General features: G+C 71.2%; 3 protein-coding genes across 3 annotated transcripts; 2 read left to right on the top strand and 1 right to left on the bottom strand.

Annotated features, from left to right (window-relative positions):
• Positions 1-115: 115 nt before the first annotated feature.
• Positions 116-3,857, top strand: CHMP1A (charged multivesicular body protein 1A). The gene is made up of 7 exons (XM_086468788.1): positions 116-155; positions 375-394; positions 806-883; positions 1,623-1,769; positions 2,192-2,320; positions 2,765-2,952; positions 3,616-3,857. Exons 1-7 carry the CDS (start codon positions 149-151, stop codon positions 3,635-3,637), a joined length of 591 nt encoding a protein of 196 aa, XP_086324914.1. The 5' UTR covers positions 116-148; the 3' UTR covers positions 3,638-3,857.
• A 3,132-nt stretch (positions 3,858-6,989) lies between these two features.
• DPEP1 (dipeptidase 1) lies at positions 6,990-10,403 on the bottom strand. Its single transcript, XM_086469044.1, has 10 exons — positions 10,285-10,403; positions 9,114-9,246; positions 8,883-9,015; positions 8,642-8,792; positions 8,432-8,501; positions 8,038-8,214; positions 7,848-7,932; positions 7,670-7,745; positions 7,384-7,519; positions 6,990-7,157 (listed from the first exon to the last, which is right to left on the bottom strand). Exons 1-10 carry the CDS (start codon positions 10,401-10,403, stop codon positions 6,990-6,992), a joined length of 1,248 nt encoding a protein of 415 aa, XP_086325170.1.
• Positions 10,404-11,694: 1,291 nt separating this feature from the next.
• Positions 11,695-14,329, top strand: LOC147415035 (sulfotransferase 2B1-like). The gene is made up of 6 exons (XM_086469045.1): positions 11,695-11,833; positions 13,121-13,329; positions 13,527-13,653; positions 13,748-13,842; positions 13,919-14,099; positions 14,214-14,329. The coding sequence occupies exons 1-6, from the start codon at positions 11,695-11,697 to the stop codon at positions 14,327-14,329; spliced, it is 867 nt and encodes a 288-aa protein (XP_086325171.1).
• Positions 14,330-16,694: the final 2,365 nt, after the last annotated feature.

Below are 16,694 nucleotides of genomic sequence, written 5' to 3'. Positions count from 1 at the left end.
GTGGCCCCGCCCCCCTCGCGCCCTCCCCACCCACGTGAGCTCCCCGCCGGGCGGCGCTCTGGCGGGAGTCGGTGCGCGCGCATCCCGGAAGCGGTGGCAGAAGCCGGAAGCGGCGGCGGGTAGAACCCGGAAGCGGCGGCGGAGCAGGATGGACGGTAAGGGTGGGCGGACGGTAAAGGGGGTTCTACCGTGCCGGGTTTTGGGAGGGGGGCTGGAGCTTGTCCTGATGGGTGGGGGCTCGGGGCCTGGGGCCTGGGGCCTGGGGCCGGGGCCGGGACCGGGACCGGGACCGGGACCGGAGCCTAGCCCCGGCCCCGGCCTCCGGTCCCGGCCCCAGTGCTCTATGCTGAGGCTGCGCTCTCTTTCCTTTCTAGACACGCTCTTCCAGCTGAAGGTAAGAGCAGCGGCAGACCCTCCGCCTCCTCTCCGTCACGTATCTCCGGTCCCGGTACACCGGCGTCCATCCCTCCGGGACGGCCCTGGGGACCGTCGGGGCTTCTCCTGATGTGGCCTTGGCCTAGAGAGATCCGCGCGGGGGCTGCCGCGGGAGCCCCGCCGCTGCCGGCGGCTGCGGGAAGAGGGAGCCCTTTAGCCGGGTTTGTCATCCGGGGCCCGCCGTTCCCGGTGTTTCCCTTCTCGGAAGCGGGGAAAATGTGACTTTCCCGGTTTTTACCGGTGTGCTCTGGCAGCCTCGGGGTGGGGGGGGGGCGTCTCCCTCCGCGGCCAGAGGCTGGGGGCAGCCGGGGCTCCGCTGCCTGGTTCTACGCCGCCGTATCCCGCCGTTGACCCGTGGTTTTCCCCGCAGTTCACAGCGAAGCAGCTGGAAAAACTCGCTAAAAAAGCCGAGAAGGACTCCAAGGCCGAGCAAGCCAAAGTCAAAAAGGTGGGTGGGTGCTGGGCCTGGGCAGGGGGCTGCTGGCCCGCGGCACGGCGCCTGGCGGCTGTGGGTCCTGCCGTGTTCCACGGGGGGGGGAAAGAAGGGGGCAGGTTCCCCCTGTGGGGAGGGGGAAAGAAGGGGGCAGGTTCCCCCTGTGGGGAGGGGGAAAGAAGGGGGCAGGTTCCCCCTGTGGGGAGGGGGAAAGAAGGGGGCAGGTTCCCCCTGTGGGGAGGGGGAAAGAAGGGGGCAGGTTCCCGCTGTGGGGAGGGGGAAAGAAGGGGGCAGGTTCCCCCTGTGGGGAGGGGGAAAGAAGGGGGCAGGTTCCCCCTGTGAGAAGGGGGAAAGAAGGGGGCAGGTTCCCGCTGTGGGGAGGGGGAAAGAAGGGGGCAGGTTCCCGCTGTGGGGAGGGGGAAAGAAGGGGGCAGGTTCCCCCTGTGGGGAGGGGGAAAGAAGGGGGCAGGTTCCCCCTGTGGGGAGGGGGAAAGAAGGGGGCAGGTTCCCCCTGTGGGGAGGGGGAAAGAAGGGGGCAGGTTCCTCCAGGTGCTTTGAGCCCCTCAGCTCTGGCACCCGCCGGGCAGATGCGCCGCGGTGCCAAGAGGGGCCCAATCCCCATCCGAGGGTGCGCTCGGCGCTCCGGGGAGCCGCGGGAGAGCCGCTCCCCGGTGGGACGGGCCGGGGCGGAGCGCGCTGCCCTCTCCCCCGGCGGTGCCTTCCCCGCCCCAGCGGCCGCCCCTCGCCCTCGCAGGCCCTGCAGCAGAAGAACGTGGAGTGCGCCCGCGTCTACGCCGAGAACGCCATCCGCAAGAAGAACGAGGGGCTCAACTGGCTCCGCATGGCCTCCCGGGTGGACGCCGTGGCCTCCAAGGTCCAGACCGCCGTGACCATGAAGGGGGTAAGAGCCTTCGAGGCGGGTCCGTGCCCCGCGAGGAGCCATCCTTGGTTCTTCCCCTCTCACCGCCTCGAAACGCCTCCGGCTTCCCTGTCCCCGCCGCGGCTCAGACCCTCTCGGTGGGGTTCAGCCTGTCTGGGATGACCTCAGGATGGGGCGGGGGCTGGGGTTAAATCCTTGGGTTAAGGTGAACTCCTCGTGCCCGGAGCCTCTCGCCTCGTGGCGTGTGCGAGGGCGGTGGGACCGTCCTGCCGGGAGCAGGGGCTGCACGTGGCTGGAGACCCCCGCAGCCGGGCAGAGCCTGTCCCGCCTCGGAGCGCCGCTGTCAGCAGCCTGGTTTCTCCCTCGCTGGCTTGGCTTTCTCCCTCGGCAGTGACGTCCCTTGATTTTGGGCGAGCACCCCCGAAGCAAATGTCATCTTGCAGGTGACGAAAAACATGGCCCAGGTGACCAAGGCCTTGGACAAGGCGCTGAGCTCCATGGACCTGCAGAAGGTGTCGGCGGTGATGGATAAATTCGAGCAGCAGGTTCAGAATCTGGATGTTCACACGTCGGTGAGTGCCGGCGGCCTCCGAGGGCTCCGGGAGGGCTGGGAGCTGCTGGATTTCCGAGGATGGGCTTGTCCCTGGGAGCCGGAACGCGCTGCCTCTCGGCAGTCCCAGCCGTAACGGGGGGTTTCCGCAGCCGGGCTCTCTTCCCCTCGGGCACTCCGGTGTGGGAAACCCCCCCCGAGCTGGCGGCAGTGTTGGAGAGCTGCGAGAGGCGGCGGCAGGGAAGACCCGTCCCCTGGTGGAGGAGGAGTTTGCCCTGCGGGGGGAGGAAGAGGGAGGGTGGCCGTCCCCGCGTCGTGGCGCGCAGAGGGGGTCTGCGGCCGAACCGGTGCTCCTCCGGTGTCGCCCTGCCGTGGGGCTGCGCTGGCTGAAGGGGCCGGTGGCCCCGTGGGATCTGTGGGGGAGGAAGCCGGTGGGGCAGGGTGCCAGGGCCGTCTCCGCCCGCAGGTCATGGAGGACTCCATGAGCTCCGCCACCACGCTGACCACGCCGCAGGAGCAGGTAGACAGCCTCATCGTCCAGATCGCCGAGGAGAACGGCCTGGAGATCATGGACCAGCTCAGCCAGCTCCCCGAGGGGGCTGCGGCCGTGGGCGAGAGCTCGCTCCGCACCCAGGAGGACCAGCTGTCGCGGAGGTTGGTTCTCCCCCAGCTCCTTCGCCTGGGGTCGAGGCGGCTCGAATCCTGCCCAGGGATCCCTCACCAGCACGGAGGGAAGGATGGAGCCCACCACGGCGGGCTGAGGGGCTGCTGGGCCTCCTCTCTCAGTCCCCACGGGTGGGCGTGGTGGCTTGTGGGGGTCGGTGGGTGGCTTGTGGCACTCAGCAGCGAGCTCTCCTCGACGAGGTGCGGAGCGGCCTCCCCCGGCTCTGCGCTGGCCCGCTCCGGTAACGCTTGGCGCCGACCTTCAAACAGCTCCGGGAACAGGTGGTTTCCCTGGAACTGCCCCAGGAGGAGCTGATCAGCTTCCTCTTTCCCCATCTGGGGACAGTCCCCAGGCGGTGGTGGGCTGCCCTGGGAGCCGGGGACGGCTCTGGGAGAGGCACCAGGCAGGCGGGAGTGGCGAGGCGCCCAGACGAGGAGCCGGGACCCCCTTCTCCGCGTTTGCTCCCCGTTAACCCCAGGCGGCCGCGGCCCCGTGCTCCAGGGCGGGATCCCTCGCACCTCTGCCGCGGGGGGGTGGGGGGGTGGGGGGGGTGTGTGTTCCGGGCAGCGCCTGCAGAGGCTGAAGGATCCTCCCGCCCCGGGGCCGTTCCCTGCTGCTCTCACCTCGCTCCCCTCTCCCGCTCTCCCTTCCAGGTTGGCCGCCTTGCGGAACTGAGCTCTCCCGGCGCCCCCACGGACTGCTGCCCCGCTCTGCCGGTACGGCCTGGGGGGCGGAGGGGCCCGGGACTCCTTCCCCACCTCTGCTACGTCCTTGCTGTGACCCACCGGCCAGGCCGTCCCCTCCTCCAGCGCCACCTCCTCAGCCCAGACTCTCCTTTGGGGCTGGGACGGCAACGACTCTTCCCAGAGCAGGCAGCGCTCCCGGCAGAGGGGGGGGGGGGGGTCCCGAGCAGAGACGACCCCTCTCCGGGCTCGAGGGAACGCTTTGCTGGTTCCCCTTTCAGGGGGGGTTGCGTTTGAGAGCCGCTGCGGGGCTCCGGCGGCGTCCCGCCGCGCCGCAGGGCCCGCTCCTGCTTTAACACTAAAGGAATCCTCGTGGAGGTGGGTTGTGGTGTCTTCCGGGGCGCTGCTCGCCCGGCTGCCCCCCCTGCGTGGCCCGCTGCCCTCGGGACCTGCTCCAGCCCGCCTCGCCCAGCGGCAGGCTGGGTTTTCCAGGGGGCTGCAGGTTGGATTTTCCCGGGAGCTGCAGGTTGTGTTTTCCCGGGGACTGCAGGCTGGGTGGGTTTTCCCGGGGGCTGCAGGCTGGGTGGGTTTTCCCGGGAGCTGCAGGCTGGGCGGGTTTTCCAGGGGGCCCTCCGCAAGGAGCTGTTTACGAGCAGCAGGGAGACCCCCGCGGGACGCTGCCTCCCTCCCACCGCCCCTTGGGAAGGCTCCTTTTCCCAGCTGCTGCCGTGTTCCCGGGAAGGTTCGTGCCTTGTGGGAAGGGGAGGTGACGCCGTGGCCTCTTCCCTCGCCGTGCCCTTGCCGAGCCGCCCGGCTCGTAGCCCCGTTCCCCCTTTGGCAGCCCTCGCCCTGCCCATCGCCGCTTCCCCGCGCTGCCGGGCCCATCCTCCCTGGAGCTCTGTGCCACCAAGTGACCTTTGAAACGCTCGTCCTGCCCTGCACAACCCCCTCCTTGTGCCTGTGAATCCCCACGTTCCCTGGCTCCCACCGCTGCCGTCTGGAAATGGTTATCCCGGCCCCGGCCTCCCCCCGCGGACGGGGCCCTGCCCCATGGCCGGCAGCGGGGAGCGCCTCGCAGCAGCTTCCCCCACCCTCGCGGCCCTGGTGGCTGCAGCCTTGTCCCCAAATGTCCCTCGGCTGGCTGGGTGTGGCGGTAACGGCGCGGCCATCCTCGCCCCCTGGCTCCCTGCTGCCCTCTCCGCTCTCCCCACCCCGCTGCACCTGCCACCCGTGGAGGTCGTGGGCTGGGGGGCGAGGGGGCCGCTTCCCCCCACTCCCCACTGCTGGTGGGGGGACGCGGCGGCTCGTCCCTCGGCGCCTCTTCCCCTGGGGCTGGAGGTTTTTGTGTCCCACCTTTGCGACTCCCAGGCTCCAGCGAGGCGCTGGGCGGGTGGGAAGCTCTCGCCGGGAAGGAAAGGCCGTTTCCTTCGGCTCTGCCCAGGAGGAACTTCCACCTTCCTGGCGCAGGCTGGGAGCGAGGGGCCTGCGGCTGCCGGCTCCGGGGGCCGTGTGTGGCCGGCAGCGGGGGGCTTGTCCCGGGCAGCTCCGATTCATCCTGTTAAAGGGAATTTTTAGGGATGCACAGCGGTGCTGAGAGCGGGGAAGCGGCTCCTTCCCGCTCCCGCTGCTGCCTGCGTGTTCCCGGGCTGTGCCGATGTGGGGCAGGACGCGCTGGGGGGGGCCGGGGACCATCTCCCCAGCGCTTGTAACGCCCTTTTCACGATGGTTTTGAGGATTTCTCCTGAATTCAGTGGCCTTGGCGGCGTGTGGCTGGTGACCGACGGAGCCGCCTTCTCCGCCGTGTGCCGGGGGGGGGGGGGGGGGCTGCGGCGTGGTGACCAGGGAGGAGGAGGAGGAGGAGGTGGCTCGGGGCTGCGAAGTCACTTGGGCACGGGGGGAGCGTTGGACCTTGGGCCCGGCACAAAGCGGGAGCCCCCCCGGTGGCTTGTGGCTGCGCCGTGGGGCGAGCCTGCTGCTGGCTCCTGCGTGGGGGCTGCCCGTGGGGCTGGGGGCCGGGCCGTGCCCTGCGGCCCGGGGAGGCCCTGGGAATGCTCCTTCTTTCGGCGTCGTGTCTCTGGGGTTTTGTTGCTGTGGGGTTTTTGGTTTTTTTTTTAAAGCTTGTCTCGTTTGATGCCGCCGCCTTCTCCAAAGCCCTGGTGATTATCCCCTGCTACTTCCAATAAACAACCCCTGAACAGCCAGCGTGGTGTGTCGGGGGGGGGGCTCTGAGGTGAAGGAGGGGTCCGTGGTCCCCTCCGCCCGTGGCACAGCGCCAGGGCCGTGCCCTCTCCCCTGCTTGGGCCAGTGGACTCGGTGCTGTGGGGAGGAGGAAGGGGCCGGTCCTGCTGCCGTAGCCCCCCAGCCTCCTCTCGCCCGGGGGAAGGGAAGCCGGCACCCCCAGAGCCACCGCTCCCCTCCACTGGGGTCACCAGTGGAGCTGAGCCGGGGGGGGGGAACCGGGGCGACACTGGCTCGGGGAGGCCGGGGCTGCTGCCTCCAGTCGAGCTCCGTTCCCCAGCGTGGGTTTTCGGGCTGCCCAGCTCCCCGCACTCTTCTCCACACCTTTCCCCAGCCCTTGGGCGGGGGGACGACATCCCTGCCTCGTAGCCCCCACGGAAGGAGCCCCGGTGCTGCCGCCGGCGCCCACCCCCAGCAGCTTCCCCGCCGGGGCCGGTGGCCGTGGCCCGCTGTGGTTGCCGTCCCTTCCCCGTGCCCGTCTTCGCCCCGGTGCCGCGCTGGCAGAGGGGGCTCTGTGCCTCGGCCAACTTGTGAATGCCGCAGGAAGACGGCTCTCCTCCTCCTCCTCCTCCTCCTCCTCCTGCCCCTTTTCCCGGTGCCCAAAGCCGCCTCCGCGCCGAAGACAGGCTGTTCCCAAAGGCGAGAGGAAATTGCTAAGAAGATAATTGAGTAGCCGATTAATTAGCTAATGATTAATGCAAGCATCCTGCGGAGGCAGCAGCCTCACAGCCACCCTGGCCGTGTTTTGCAGCGATGTGTCACTCCCGGCGTGGTGACAGCTTCCCCGTGTCCCAGCGTGGGCGCCCACCGGGGCCATATACCTCTGCCCCGCTGGGGCCGGGGTGGCCAGTGACGTCCCAGGGTGGCCGGTGACATCCCAGGGTGGCTGGTGACGTGCCGGGGTGGCTGGTGACGTGCCGGGGTGGCTCATCGCCTCCGGCCAGGAGCAGGGTGGTGGGGTTGGGGATCCCGGCGCGGGCGCGTGCTGCCGGCGGTGCTCGAAGCTTTATTTCGCTGGCCCGCGGGCGGGAAGGGGTGGGAGGGTTGGGCCCAGCCCAGTAGCCACCGGGCCAGCCGCCGGCAGGGTGCTGGGGCTGCGGCGGGCGCTAGGAGAGCAGGGAGCGGAGCAGGGGCAGCGCCAGCGCCAGGGCTGCCGGCGGGAGCCGGGCTGTGCCGGCACCGTTGTAGCCGTAGCGGGTCCTGCACGTCCCCTCCAGCTCCTCGAAGGCGATGGGCGTCTCCTGGGCAGCCGTGTCCTCCAGGGTCGTCTTCACCTGCGGTGGGGGACAGCGTGGGCCCCCCCGCAGCGAGGGGCAGCCCCCCCATCACCTCGCACGTCCTCGTACCCCCCCCCCCCCCTTCGTCCCCTGCCCTACGTGTCGCGGTGCCGCCCCGTGTCCCCACGCCCCCCCTGAGTGCCAACACCCCCCGTGTCCCGCTGGTCTCTGCTGTCCCAGTGTCCCCACGCCCCGTGGCCCCCCCCCCCCGTGCCCCGCTCACCTCCTCCACCTTCTTGAAGACGCGGAGCAGGTTTTTAGCCAGGGCCGCCTCCACCTCTTCCGCCGTCCAGTTCCTCGCCAGCAGCTCGGCCACCAGCGCAGGGTACGTGGAGACGTCCTCCAGGCCGGTGGGGAGCCTGTGCCACCCCGCAGCTCGCAGCCGTGCCGGGGTGGGGGGGCAGGCACCCACCTCCTGCACCCTCCCGCCCCCAGCGAGTCCCCGCGGCCGGGGACACGCTGCCCCGTCCCTGCGGCACAGCCCGGCTGGCGCCCAGCACCCGCTTTACCCCGAGACCCCGTCGTAGTCCCCGCCGAAGCCGACGGACTGGGCACCGGCCACCTGCTTCACGTGGTCCATGTGGTCTGCGGGCGTGGAGGGGCCGCGGTGAGCGAGGTGTAACGGGGGGGGGGGGGGTGTGTGTGGCAGCGTCCTGGGTGCCCACCCGCCCCACGCGCCCGCCTCACCTGCGACGTCGGCCAGCGTGGCCGCGTCCCCGCACGTCACGTAGGCGTTGTAGAAGTTCACCATCACCAGGCTGCCCGTGGAGGCCTGGAGGCGGGGGGGGGGTGGGGAGGCACCTCTGAGCCCTGCAGACCCCACCACCACCAGCCCCCCCCCGCCCATCCCCACCCGCAGCCGTGTCCCGGCGCTCACCACCATCCTCAGCACGTCGTCGGGCACGTTGCGGCGGTGAGGGCAGAGGCTGTAGGCGGACGAGTGGCTGAAGATGACGGGGGCTTTGGAGAAGTTCAGCGCGACCTTCATCGTCTCCACCGAGACGTGGGCCAGGTCCACGATCATGCCCAGGCGGTTCATCTCCTCCAGCACCGTCTGTGGGGGGGCGGGGGGGGGGGGGGGGTGGCGACGGGGCGGTAGAGCGGCGCACGAGGGGCTGTGGCAGCCCCGTGACAGCGGGGGGACACGCTGCCCCCAGGGTACCCACTGCTCGGCTTAATAACCCAGCATGGCGCTGGCGGGTGCCAGGACCACATCCCCCCACCCTGGGCTGCTGCTCCCGGGCACCGCCGCTGTCTTCCCCCCCCCTCACCTTCCCGAAGGGTGAGAGGCCGTGGTGCAGGGGCTCCTCGTCCCCGGTGTCCACCAGCCAGTTGTCAGCCCTGCAGAGCACAGAGACCATCAGGGCGGACCCCCCCCCCCACCGGCCACGCGCCCCTGCTCGGCCGCACGACCTCGTCCTCCCCGCCACCGTGCTGGCCCTGTCACCCCGTGTGTGTGTGTCCCCGCCGAAGGTGGCTACCAAGGGGTGTTGCAGCTGTGGGTGAGGGTCATGTAGCGGACGCCCAGGCGGTAGAAGGTGCGCAGGACACCCAGGCTGCTGTCGATGGAGTGGCCGCCCTCCACCCCGATGAGGCTGGCCACCTTCTTGCTCTGGAAAGCCTGCTCGATGCCTGCGGGAGGGCAGGGGGCGGGGGGGCATCAGCCAGGGCGGGCCCCCACCGCCGCCGGGGTACCCGTGTCGCGGCCCCGCGCCCGCTCACCGGCGCTGTCGACGACGCAGGAGAAGGTGTCGGGGTAGAGCTCGCACATGCGGTGCACCACGTCGATCTGCTCCAGCGTCCGCTTCACCGCGTCCTTGTTCTGCGTCTCGCAGGGCACGTACGCCGACCAGAACTGCCCGCCGCGGCACCCGGTGAGCGCCGGGAGCCCGGCTCCGTGCCCGGTGCCCTCTACCCCCCGCGGTGCCGCTGCCCCCCTCGCCGCCAGCCCACCTGCCCGCCCACGTGCCCGCTGCGCAGTTTGGGGATGTTGGTGTGGGTGTCGTTCAGCAGCAGCAGGTTGGCCTCCGGCAGCCCCAGCTGGTTGTTGAACCTCTTGAGGAGCTGCCAGGGCAGGTCGTTGTGCCTGGGCAGGGGAGAGAGCGGGAGGGAGGGGCTGTCTGTCCGTCTGTCCGGCCGGCCAGCTTGCCCCTTGGCTGCCCATCTCCCTGTCTGGCTGCCCACCCATTCCCCACCCATCTGGCCGTCATTCCATCCATCCATCCATCCTTCCATCCATCCTTCCATCCTTCCATCCATCCATCCATCCTTCTGTCCATCCATCCATCCATCCTTCCATCCATCCTTCCATCCATCCTTCTGTCCATCCATCCATCCATCCATCCATCCATCCATCCATCCATCCATCCACCCACCTGTGCCCTCTGCCAAGAGCCACCCAAGCAGCTCCAGCCGGGAGCTGGGGACAGGTCACTCCCAGGGGACAGCCCCATGTGGGACACCCCCCCCCCCCCCCCCCGCCTTTGCCGGCCTTTGTGGGGAGCTGGGGGGGAGGTTGGGGACCCCTCCGAGCACCCCTCCACCCAGCATCCCCACTCAGCCCTCACACCAGTGCGGGGGGGGGGGGGGGAGCCAGCCCAGCATCCCTCCAACAGGGATGTCACCATCGCCACCACGGGGACGTCACCGCCACGCAGGGTCCCGCACCCACCAGTATATCGCTGGGGAAGTGCTGGGAACCAGGCCGGCTCCCACTTCTCCCCTCCTGCGTCACCGCCTCCCACATCCTCCGGCTCCCCCTGCCCTGCGCCTGCTTCCACGGGCTGTGCCGTGCCGTGCCGCCGCCGCGGAGGGCCCGAGCCTCCGGAGGGTCCCGTCACGAGAGCGGGGACGTCCCTCAGGACACCCCACAGGACCCCTTTGACCCGAGCGGGGACTTCCCCCGCGGCAGCCTGGCCCCCGGCTTCCTGGCAGCCCACTCGGGGATCCCCTCGGCTGCACGGCCCTGGGGTGCCCGGCATGGGGATCCCCCCAGAAGGGCCGTCCCCGGTGGGGTTTTCTGGACGGTAGGTTTTTTTTATTTGTTTTTTAACCAGCGCGCCGAGAGCCGCAGCCCTGCCGGGGTGGCCGGGCGCGCCGTGGGGCCAAGGCAACCTTTGCTCACCCGTCGATGACCGGCGTGGTCGTCATGATGCGCTCGGCCTCCTCCCGGTGGCTCTGCCCGGCGCACGGCAGGAGCAGGCCCAGCGCCAGCGCCAGCACCAACACGCTCCCGCCCGGCATCTTCGTGCTGCTCTCGGTGCTGCCGGCGTGACCCGCCGCCGCCGCCGCCGCGAGCTGGCTGAGCCCACGCGCCACGATGGCCGCCCCGGCTCACCCTCCGTCCCCTTCGCCCTGTAAATAAATAACCAGGAGCCGCAGCCGTAACCCCACCCTGCGCCCCAGCCCTGGCAGCGCCCGGGCACCGGCGGTGGCATGGCGGCGGCCTCCCCCAGCTCGGCTCCGGGTGGCAGGGCCATGCCGGGGCCTCTCCGCGTAGCTGCGGTGTCGCTCCCGGCCCCTCTAATGCAACCCAGATTTTTCTTTTTTTTGCTGGGAAAGTGCCGGTTCCATCCCTGCCTCGAACTCCCCAGCGCCCACCGGCACCCCCCGGCCCAGCGCTGGCACCCCTGGCTGGGTGCTGGCACTGCCGGCACCCCGAGTGCCAACACGCGGGGTCCGGCACCCCTGTCCCTCGCTCACCCCGGCTCCGGGACGCTCCGGCAGCGGCTGTACGCGACAGCTGTGAAATATGTTTTCCAGCTTGCGTGCCAGCGGCGGGGCTGGGATGGGCTCTGGCCACCCCGGAGCCACTCCCCGACATCGTGTTGGGTGCTGGGAAGCAGACGGGTGCCGGCATATCCCGCGGCTCTGGGGTGAGGCCGTCCCGCCGTGGAGGGGCTGGGGGGCAGCAGCCGGGACGGCGCGGCCACGGCGTGAGGCTGCCGACGGTGCCCCACGCGTGCCGGGCTCCCGTGGTCCTGCTGCAGCATCATGTCGGGGGGTAGGGGGGGGGAAACTGAGGCACCCCATCAGTCGTGGGGGTGCCCTGGCTGGCTCCCGCGTGGGGGTTGGCGGTGGCTGCGGTGTCGTGCGGCTGCCGGGAACGGCACGGAGCCACGTGGAGATGGGCAACCCCGTTCCTTGTCCCCGGGCGTGCCGGGATGGCAATCCCTTCCTCCAGCACCGGGCTGGCCGTGGGCAGCCTGGCCGGGGGGGGTGGGGGCACGGCGTGGGGCTGGCACCCCCGGGGTTGTCTCCCACCGCTGGGTGAGCAGGGTGCCAGGGCCCCCCTGGCTCTCCTGGCTGCCGTGGTGGGTCTGGCCGTGCGGGACCCCCATCCTAGGGGTGTCCCCAGCCCACGGCCACCCCGCAGCCGTGGCTCTCCCGGCGATGGCCCCCGCATGGCCGGATCCCCGGCCCCCTGGCAGGAATGTGCCGGAGGGGCCCGGCCTCCCGCCCCGCCAAGGCGGCTTCCTCTTTTCCAGCTATTTAAGCCCAGTCGCCAGCGCGTCCCCCCCACAGCGGCCAGGCCATGGAGCGGATGGAGGTGACCGAGACCTTCGCCGGCATCTCCCTGCCCGGCCACCTCCACACTCAGGAGTCCCTCAACTTCGCCGCCACCTTCGCCTTCCGCCCCACCGACGTGGTCATCGCCACCTACCCCAAATCGGGTGAGGGGACGGCGGGACCGGGGGGCTGGGAAGGCCAGGAGGGGCCGGGCGGGGGTGGGTGACAGGGAAGGGGACACGGGTGGGGGTCAGTGGGGCAGGGCTGGGGACCTGACACCCACACCCCCACACACACCCCCCCAGGCTGGAAGGGGGGTAACATGGGGGCAGGGTCTGCCACGGAGCCCCCGGCTTGCTGGCAGGACCGGGGGCTGCCTGCGTGGCTGGGAGGTGGCCGGACTCGGGGCCACCCCCTCCCCGGGCAGGGTCCCCCCAGCTCTGCGGCCAGCGGCCCCCCTGGGCACAGGGCAGGGCACCCCCAGCCCCAGCCGTGGGCTCCCTCCCCACAAAAAGCCCTGCCCTGCGGGGGGGGGTGGGGGTGGGGGTGGGGCAGCCACACCCACACCCTCCCCTGCGCCAGCCCCAGACTGGTGTGACTGGTGGGGGCTTTGGGGCAGGGGTCCCAGCCGGCACTGCCAGCCCAGCTGCTGCCGTGTGCCACGTTGTGCCGTGCAATGCCGTGCTGTGCCGATCTGTGCCGCGCCGTGCTGTGCCACACGATGGCATGCCGTGTGGCACCGTGCCCTGCTGTGCCGTGCTACCCTGTGCCGTGCCCTGCTGTGCCATGCCCTGCTGTGCCGTGCTGTGCCATGCTGTGCCATGCTACCCTGTGCCGTGCCATGCTGTGCCATGCCCTGCTGTGCCGTGCTGTGCCATGCTGTGCCATGCCCTCCTGTGCCGTGCCACCCTGTACCATACTGTGCCATGCCCTCCTGTGCCGTGCCACCCTGTGCCGTGCCCTGCTGTGCCATGCCCTGCTGTGCTGTACTGTGCCATGCTGTGCCATGCTACCCTGTGCCGTGCCATGCTGTGCCATGCCCTGCTGTGCCGTGCTGTGCCATGCCCTCCTGTGCCGTGCCACCTTGTGCCGTGCCATGCTGTGCCATGCCCTGATGTGCTGTGCTGTGCCATGCTGTGCCGTGCTGTGCCATGCCGCGCCATGCCGTGCTGTACTGTGCCACCCTGTGCCCTGCTTGTGCCATGCCATGCCATGCTGTGCCGTGCCACCCTGTAGCGTCTTGTGCCGTGCCGTGCTGTGCCGTGCCACGCTGTGCTGAGCCCTGTAACGCCACGCCACGCCGCGCCACGCCGCGCCATGCCGCGAGGCCCTGTGCCGCGCCGCGCCACGCTGTGCCATTCAGTGCCGAGCCACGGTGGGCTGCACCACGCCGTGCCGTGCCGTGCTGTGCCCTGACGTGCCGCGCCGTGCCCTGCCACCCGCCTCCCCAGGCACCACCTGGATGCAGGAGATCCTGACGCTGCTGTTCAGCCGCGGGGACGCGGCGCCCGCCAAGACCATCCCCAACTGGGAGCGGGCGCCCTGGCTGGAGCAGACCTACTTCAGGGCAGCGCTGCGGGACGCGGCCGCCCGCCGCCTCATCACCACCCACCTGCCCGCCCGCGTCCTGGCCCCCGCCCTGCGGCACAGCAAGGCCAAGGTGAGGGCTGGCGGGGGGACACGGGGCGCTCTGGGGGGGGGGTGTCCCCGCTGGGGCATCCCGTGCCCACGGGGCTTCCCGCAGCCGGGGGGGGGGAGATGTTTCTGAGTGGGGTGGAGCAGGATCCCCCCCCCCCCCCCCCCCCCCCACTGGCCGTGGGGCTGACACCATCATGTGTGTCCCCGTCCCCCCCGCAGGTGATCTACGTGGCCAGGAACCCCAAGGACGTCGCCGTCTCCTTCTACCACTTCCACCGCCTGGCCAAGTTCCTGCCCGATCCCGGCTCCTTCGACACCTTCCTCACGCGGTTCCTCGAGGGCACGGGTAAGGCCTGGGGGGGGGAGGCAGAGGGGTCCCTGGGGGCTGGAGACTCATCCATGGGCCCCCCCCCCCCCCATCACTCCCCACCTCCTCCCAGTGCACTACGGCTCCTGGTTTGACCACGTCAAGGGCTGGCTGGGCCAGCGGCAGCTCCTGGACATCTTCTACGTCACCTACGAGGAGCTGCACCAGGTGAGCCCCCGGTGTGTCCCCTGTCCCCGTCCCCACCGGCTGCCCCGGGGCTGACCGTCGCCCCGCGGCGCCTCAGGACCTGCGTGGGACGGCGCAGCAGCTCAGCACCTTCCTGGGCTGCCCGCTGGGACCGGAGACGCTGGGAGCCCTGGAGCAGCACTGCAGCTTCGCCACCATGCGGGACAACGCCATGGCCAACTACACCCTCATCCCCGCCGAGATCCTGGACCACAGCCAGGGGCGCTTCATGAGGAAAGGTGAGGTGGGGATGGGACGGGACGTGGCGGGGGACGGGGAGCTGGGGAGGCGGGGGGACACGGCGGGGGGGTGCCGGCCCTGGCTGCGACCTCCCTGCCAACCCCGTCCCACAGGCGTGATGGGGGACTGGCGCGACCACTTCTCCCCCCAGCAAAACGCCCTCTTCAACCGCCTCTACCAGGAGCAGATGGGCGACACCGAGCTGCCGGCGCGCTGGCCCATGGCTTGAGGGGCTGCCGGGGCGGGGAGGGGGCCACCAGCGCTCAGCCCTGCCGCTGCACAACGCGACTGGACCCCCCCCCCCCCCCCCCCCCAGCTCTACCAAGCCCCTCATGGGGAGCCCTCAGCACCCCCCCCTAATTTATCACACACACACACACATCCCCCCACACCCCCCCTGCACTGCCCTGGGGGCTGGGGCTGCAGTGGGGCTGGGAACAGGATGGGACACGGGCTGCGTGGCACCCCCCTGGGGACAGGGGACTTTTCTGGCCCCGCATTGTGGCCGCCCCCGTGGCCTTCCTGCCCCCGGGACAGGGGCACACGGCCGTGACCCCCCCCTTCCGCCAAGCCCGTGCCGGGGCAATAAATCTTTCCCGCTGGTGGCAGCCAGGCAGCGCGTTCCCACGGGCTTCGGGCGGGAAGCACCCGGCGTTACCGGGGCTGCATCGGGGTGGGGACCCAGCCCTGGGGACCTTCTCTGCGGTTGGGGGGGGGGGCAACAGGCGGGTGAGCAGCACAGGGGTGGGGGGGACTGTGGTGGGCTGCCAGGCCCCACGGTGGGGTCACGGGGCGGCTGAGCGGTGGTGGCCGGTGGAGCCTGTGGCACAGAGGTGGCTCCTTCGGCAGCTGCCAGGCCCTACGAGTCCTCCCAGGGACCCCCCCCCCCCCCAAGGTCAACCCGGGGTCCCCCTGCCCTGTGCATCCTCTGCAGGCCCCTCCAGATGGCCTCTGCCCCTCCCCCCATGCTGCCCCTCTGCACCCCCCCAATGCCCCCCGCACCCCGAAGACCCCCACCCTGCCCCCTGCACCCCCCAGTGCCCCCCCGCACCCCCATGCCCCCCGCCCTGCCCCCCTGCACCCCCCAATGCTCCCCGCACCCCCCTGCCCACCGTGCTGCACCTCTGCACCCCCCAATGCCCCCCGCACCCCTGTGCCCCCTACCCTGCCCCCTGCACCCCCAATGCCCCCTGCACCCCCATGCCCCCCGCCCTGCCCCCCTGCACCCCTCAATGCCACCTGCACCCCCATACCCCCCGCCCTACCCCTCTGCACCCCTCAATGCCCCCCGCACCCCAAAGACCCCCACCCTGCCCCTCTGCACCCCCCAGTACCACCCGCACCCCAAAGACCCCCATGCTGCCCCTCTGCACCCCCCAATGCCCCCCGCACCTCCATGGCCCCCGCCCTGCCCCTCTACACCCCCCAGTGCCCCCTGCACCCCCATGCCCCCAGCCCTGCCCCACTGCACCCCTCCTGATACCCTGGGGGGGGGCCGCAATGCCCTGACCAGCCTGGCAGGACACCCCCCCCGCCCATCTCCCCGCCCCCCCCCCCCCCCGGGGTGTTTGCACCCAGGGGCTTGTGCCCACCCTGCCCCAGCACCCTGGGGTGCCCCAGGCAGGCAGCACCCTGAGCACCCCCCCAGCCCACCCCCCCCCTTCCCCCCGTTCTGCCGCACCCCAAGGAATTGCCCTATCCAGCCGCTTGGGAAGCGCAGGCACTGTCAATAATTAACCCCTGGCTTAATTAAGCAGCACCCACCGCGTCAGCGTGGCACGGTGCCACGGCGGTGGGGGGGAGGGCTTGGCCCTGGCGTGAGCAGGACCCCTCGCCAGGGCTCGGCTGAGCCGGGGGCAGGCGGTGAGACCACCCCCCGGGGACTCGGGTGGTGAGACCCCCCCACCCACCCTGGGGACTCGGGCCCTGTGGCCCGGTGGCATCGGTGCCCTGCCTGCCGTGCCAGCCCAGCCCCACCGCCGGTGGGTGCAGCCCCCCCGGGGGCCACTGGGCACCCCCAGCCCCGGGGGGTCAGTCCCCCCGCACGCCCCGGTGGGGCACCCAGCCGTCCCCGCGGGTCGGGGTGCCAGGGCGGACCCTTGCCCGCGTCGAGGGGCACCGCAGCCCCCGTCAGGCGGCGGGTTTCTATGGCGACGTCCCTTATCCCGCTGTATCGGGATGAATCAGGAGCTATAAATACGCGGGTTGGTCGGGGCGGTGCGGGCAGCGGTGCCGGCAGCGGGCAGAGCCAGAGGGCCGCGGTGGCCCAGCGTGGGCACGGGTGAGTGGCTGCCCAGCGGGGACAGGCTGGCGCCCCTGTGCCGGCACCCGGGTGAGGGCAGCGCCCCCGAGAGCGGCGCCCAGCTCGGTGGCACCCGCGCGGCAGGCTCTTGGGTGGCGCCTGCCCCGTGACGGCTGCCCCAGGCCCGGTTTCAGTCCCCGTGGTGGCCTTGGGTCACACCCCACCCCGGCAGATGTCACCTCCCCGGGTGCATATGCCGGCGCCGGGATGGCAACACGCAGCGTGTGGCACAGGGTGAAGGACACACGGCACAAGGCACAGCGTGGCACGCGGCACAGCGTGGCACATGGCA

The sequence above is a fragment of the Leptosomus discolor genome, chromosome 8 (genome assembly GCF_034619465.1).
Source record: "Leptosomus discolor isolate bLepDis1 chromosome 8, bLepDis1.hap2, whole genome shotgun sequence".
Taxonomy (NCBI): Eukaryota; Metazoa; Chordata; class Aves; order Leptosomiformes; family Leptosomidae; genus Leptosomus; species Leptosomus discolor.
The sequence above is the reverse complement of the archived record's forward strand: the minus strand, read 5'-3'. Positions and strand labels throughout refer to the sequence as shown.